The 4,747-nt window shown below is 41.6% G+C and overlaps 1 protein-coding gene across 3 annotated transcripts; it reads left to right on the plus strand.

Moving 5' to 3' along the window:
* The first annotated feature begins 344 nt into the window (after nt 1-344).
* Nucleotides 345-4,293, plus strand: LOC123112282 (uncharacterized). Of its 3 annotated transcripts, none has more exons than XM_044533232.1 (6): nt 345-521; nt 606-724; nt 1,881-1,984; nt 3,562-3,616; nt 3,691-3,770; nt 3,810-4,293. In XM_044533232.1, the coding sequence occupies exons 2-6, from the start codon at nt 678-680 to the stop codon at nt 3,905-3,907; spliced, it is 384 nt and encodes a 127-aa protein (XP_044389167.1). In that variant the 5' UTR covers nt 345-521; nt 606-677; the 3' UTR covers nt 3,908-4,293. The 3 variants fall into 3 exon arrangements, with proteins under 3 accessions (XP_044389167.1, XP_044389168.1, XP_044389169.1); XM_044533233.1 differs by having other exon boundaries at nt 3,691-3,760; nt 3,800-4,293; XM_044533234.1 differs by having other exon boundaries at nt 3,562-3,612; nt 3,691-4,293.
* Nucleotides 4,294-4,747: the final 454 nt, after the last annotated feature.

Genomic DNA, 4,747 nt, shown 5'->3' on the forward strand with positions numbered 1-4,747 from the left:
CAACCTGCAACCCAGACACGGCCCAACTGCTAATCGGGCTGCCCCCCCGGCACGCCAGGCTCATTAGTCTGCCTGCTATTTGGCGCACTGGGCGTTTTTAGCCTATTTTTATATGTTAGACCATATAGAGATATATATAAAAAAAGATAATCAGGTCGTGTCGTGCCGGCCCGCATGCTCAGCCCAGGGCGTGCCGCGTGCCGGGCTCAGCCCGTTTAGCCTGTGCCTGGCCCATGGCGGGCCGTGGCGGGCGTGCTCGCGGGCCGGCCTGGTTGGCACGGCCCATTTGGCCAGCTATAGTCAAGCGAGTTCCCAGTTGACTCTTGGACTTTCCTTCGCTCCCCTTCGGCCGTCCCCACCCCCCAGTCCGCCTCGGCGCCTCCCCTGCCCTCCGCGACAGCGCTCCCCTCGGCCCTCACCCCCCTCCGCCGAAGCTCGCCACCCCAGAGAAATTTCTCCCCATCAGCCCCGCCGTCGGCTTCTTCTCCCCCGTTGCACTGGACTGGCGTGGAGTCGATTCGGTAGGTTTGCTGGCGACGAACCCTAACCGGCTCGCGTTCTGTTCGCGGTAATCCGGGTATTCATTTTTTCTCCAACGCGTTCAGTTTCTTGCGGGCTCGCGTGGCGGCCAACCTTCCAAGAGTTTCCGGCGGCGTTCGGCTGGGCATTGAGGAACCATGCTCAACGTCAAGTCCGAACCTGCAACTGCAATGGATGCAGTGGGGTGAGCCAATTTTGCCTTTTAATGTCTGAAAGCGGCAATGTGCACAACGGGAGGAGCACACCATTCAGTTTTATGGTTTTCCTCCAAATTTGCTTTCTCCACTTCAGCATATGGAGTTCTCTAGAGTACAAGAAGGATGCCATTTTAGACTTCATGCCTATGCGCTTTATGTTTTGTTCAATTTTGATCCTTCAGAATTCAGATGTACATAAACCCATGCTGGAGAAGTTAATTTTTTAAATTTTGACTAGGTAGGAGTAACATGGTGAATGAGGATAGAATGCATTTTATGTCACTTGTAACGAGTGTCTGTCAGTCGTTCGACGCGGTTTTGTCTTGAGTGGCCGGTTGTTTCGGCCTACTCTTAGGTTTGTAATTAATATTCATTCTATCAATGCATCGAGACGCAAGCTTTGCATTTTCTGGGAGAGAAAAAAAGAGTAACGCGGTGAATTGTTTTCCTGACAATAAATTGTAAGCGCAGATTAAATTTGAACACAAGACCAAAGGCAGATTAAATTGTTCCATAGATATAGTACTTTGCAACCAAGTTGTGAAGTTGAGTCTATCTTCTGAAAAAGGACAGCCTGCATTTTTGCTCACAGATACCATTCCGTAGGTCTGTGCTGGACTTAGTTTCGAGTCACTCAGGATGTTATGCTTTACTATCATTTGAAATGGCATATTGCTTCTTTTTTGCGAGTGGAACTGCCATACTACTTCTTTTTGCGAGAAGAAGTGGCATATAACTTTACTAGACCTAGAATAATAAGGCAAAACAATGACAGAATGAAGGAGGCTTTGGTTCTTATGTTTCAGACAGTCATGTGCTTTCTTTATATCCTAATTAATCTGAACATGCCACCTCTATTCCATCTACTATTTTCTTTGCCATAAATATTTGAACCTTTCATATTGGGAATCTCGCACCATTAAAAGTCTTAGACAAACTAAATACACATGGGCTTCGAAAAAGACAAATCGATACTTCCACACCACCTCAGGGCCAAATTGATCATGAATTTTGAACATCTACATGTTTGCCCATCCTTGACAGAGCACAGTTACTCATTTGTTACAGAATTTATCTTCTTCTCGTTGTTGCTGTAAGATATCATGAAACATGATAGTAAGTTCTTTGCATTCTCATGTGCAGTAAGTCGAAAATCGAGGAGCATGAACAGAAGGTAAACGGATACCAAGCTGAACTTGCAGCCCGCATTAAGGCCAAATACTTCTCTAATAAGGCTTTTGACGGAGGTACTTCTGAAGTCTTCATCTTCATGCATTAAATAGATTCACCTTTTTAGATTTAATCACCTAGTATTCTGTACTTTTTTGAACTTGTTTTGATGTTAGATAGGCCATTCTTTTCGCCTGGTCTTGTAGCAGTTGCCATTTGTTCACAATGTATCAAGTTGCTTTAAAAAAAATTTGGATGAAATAAGTAGAAGGAATTAAACCTCGTAGTTGTATTGTTTAAGTTTTCTTCAGTGTGGGTAGGACAAAAAGCATCCTACATATTAGTTGCTATCTGCTCCACAATTAAGTTAAGGGCAGAATTCTGTTGCAAATTTTACGCCTTTTAAAATCCAGTTATATCATTGTATAAAGTGGACAACAGACATTGGGTAGTACATGTTGAATTGAAAAACATTCAGGTTTCATCGCATCAATGAAAACATGGTTTCTAATCAACATCTACCAGAATTTTAAATACCGCAAGCCTTGGGGCCAGAGCTCCATACCAATAAGCACACAACCTCTGCATCAGGCGTCGCATCTTGATGGTTGATCTCGAAATATAATGATGTTTCATGTTTCTACTTGTTTATTTTCTAATGTACGACTTCCAAGTATGTAGATTGTAGAGGCAGGGTTGATTTAAGCTCATCTGATTTCGAGTGAGTTACTTGGTTCATATTAAAAATGAAAAAATACGGCCTGTCTTGTTGTTTAGCTGCCTGGTAATAAGGAAATAACTTGCGTGTTTTCATTCACATGTCAGCCAGATATCAATAACTGAAAATCTGATCCATTATTTTGAAATATCTCTACCAAAGGTCACATTTTAATTGTTAAATTAGCTAACTTACTACCAGTAACCCTGAGTTTCAACAAGAAGTCAAGAGCCATGGGTCCGCGGCTATGTTTTTGCCAATGAGTGATATCTCCCACATGATATTTTGCATATATGGTATGAACTTTGATTGTAATTATTTATGCGCAAGTACATGCTATATTTGATCTTCATGCCTAGTTTGTCACTCCATATTGACAATGATCCATTTGTTTCTTAGTATGGGGCCATGTTACTTAGTCAGCAATTCAGCATTGAGTAGTCATGGTCATGGTATATGGTTATTGATTACACTTTGTGAATTGACCCTTTTATTTAACAAGTGACTTGATCAACATGTTGAAGCACTACGGTTCTATGGTTATGGGAACATACTAATGAAAATTGTTAAGAATAGCTACATACTTTATGGTCACATTTTCTGATAAGCTGCCATTTCCTTTTTGAATTTCCATATACTTTACTAGTGTCCACTAGCAGACTCCTACTTAAATGAATTCTCAGGGGGAAAGAGGATAAAAGAAGTGACTTTATGGAATGGGACATCTCATTACTGAGGTGGCCTTTTAGGTCAATTTGCATATTTGCCTTTTTCAGAACTCAGTACTGAACACTGGTACAGCAGCTAGTCTGCAAACTTGTCTAAATGAATGATAATTATGTTCACATTTCCTGATTATTATTAAGTATAAGCTGGCCCTTCTTTTGCTATTAGACCATGTCAACGTTCAGTTCCTCATCTTTGTTGTGTTAATAGGAAAAATCTTTGAAGAAGAAACTATTGTTGAAGGTGAAACCATCCGTTCAAGTAGGTGTGTTTTCTGTGTGCTTTTGTGTAAATATCTCAAAGTTGAATATTGCATTCATCTCCATTGTTCATTTGTAGGTGGCCATGTACAAGTTCGTACGCGGACCCGGTAAATTTTCTCCGAGAGAAGAATAGCCATGAGAAGAGGGATTCTCCATCTTAAGCAGCAGAATCCTCTGCTAAGAACGATTCTCCATCTGTGGTAGCTGAAGCTTCACCAAAGAATAATGAAGGTGTTTTGGCAACAGAAAACAATCTAACACCTGGCAAGAGAGAGGCATCAAAGGAGACCTGATGGGATAACAGCAGTCTAGTGGGTTGTTGTATGTTCTTCTCACGCCTGAAGACATGCAACAACCCGAAGCATGCAAGTTATCATATAATAAAAAGTTAAAAACCTGTCCAGCAGATGTATGTCGGCGATGCTTGATTCATTTCGTTGAACCAGTTTCAGCAGCATGTGTTGTTTACAATTTGTTGCCTTAAGTCTTAAGGTATATGCTACCTGAGGCATGCAAGTTATCTTTTAAAAATAACCTGCCCTGCATGTTAGGCGATGCTAGATTCATTTCATCGGATCTTTTTTCAGCAGCATTTGTTGCGAACAATGATTGTACTATGCACTTTGAATTTAATTTTTTTATATCAAAATGGGAAGCATGCAGGTAATGTTTCACTGTAGTGTTTACTATTGGTCATCTCGGTTCTTCGTTGAACACCCTTCATCTCTTGTTTATGTCTAAATTTGAGCACTTGCCTTTTCCTTTCCCTGATTTACCTGTGCACTGTGCTAGCAATTGTTCTTATCTACATAACCATAGACAGAACTGGATATACATAGGCAACACCCGAAAGTTAACTCTATTTAAACAGCTTTTTGAGGTAATGCAGTTCCTTCCTGTTCTTGTCCTGTTAGATGAAAGCTCCATCATCACCACCGCAAAGACAGTATATTGTGCTTGTCCCCGGCTGTCCACCCAACCCAAGTAAGTATATTATGTGCCAAAGCTCTTGCTTTTTGAAGCAATTCAGGCCACTTTTGCAGGGTCCCTGTGACGTGAGCACCTCGCACTGGTCCATGCCTTTCCGTTTTGTATTCACACGCTCACGCAGGCTTGGACACTTGATTTGATGA

Source organism: Triticum aestivum, chromosome 5B (assembly GCF_018294505.1).
Source record: "Triticum aestivum cultivar Chinese Spring chromosome 5B, IWGSC CS RefSeq v2.1, whole genome shotgun sequence".
Taxonomy (NCBI): Eukaryota; Viridiplantae; Streptophyta; class Magnoliopsida; order Poales; family Poaceae; genus Triticum; species Triticum aestivum.

Excerpts from the sequence above, each read along its gene's own strand:
- LOC123112282 (XM_044533232.1), top strand. The coding sequence starts at position 678 with ATGCTCAACGTCAAGTCCGAACCTGCAACTGCAATGGATGCAGTGGG. Across the intron at positions 725-1,880 it reads ACTGCAATGGATGCAGTGGG|TAAGTCGAAAATCGAGGAGC; the intron begins GTGAGCCAATTT and ends TCTCATGTGCAG. Across the intron at positions 3,617-3,690 it reads GAAACCATCCGTTCAAGTAG|GTGGCCATGTACAAGTTCGT; the intron begins GTGTGTTTTCTG and ends GTTCATTTGTAG.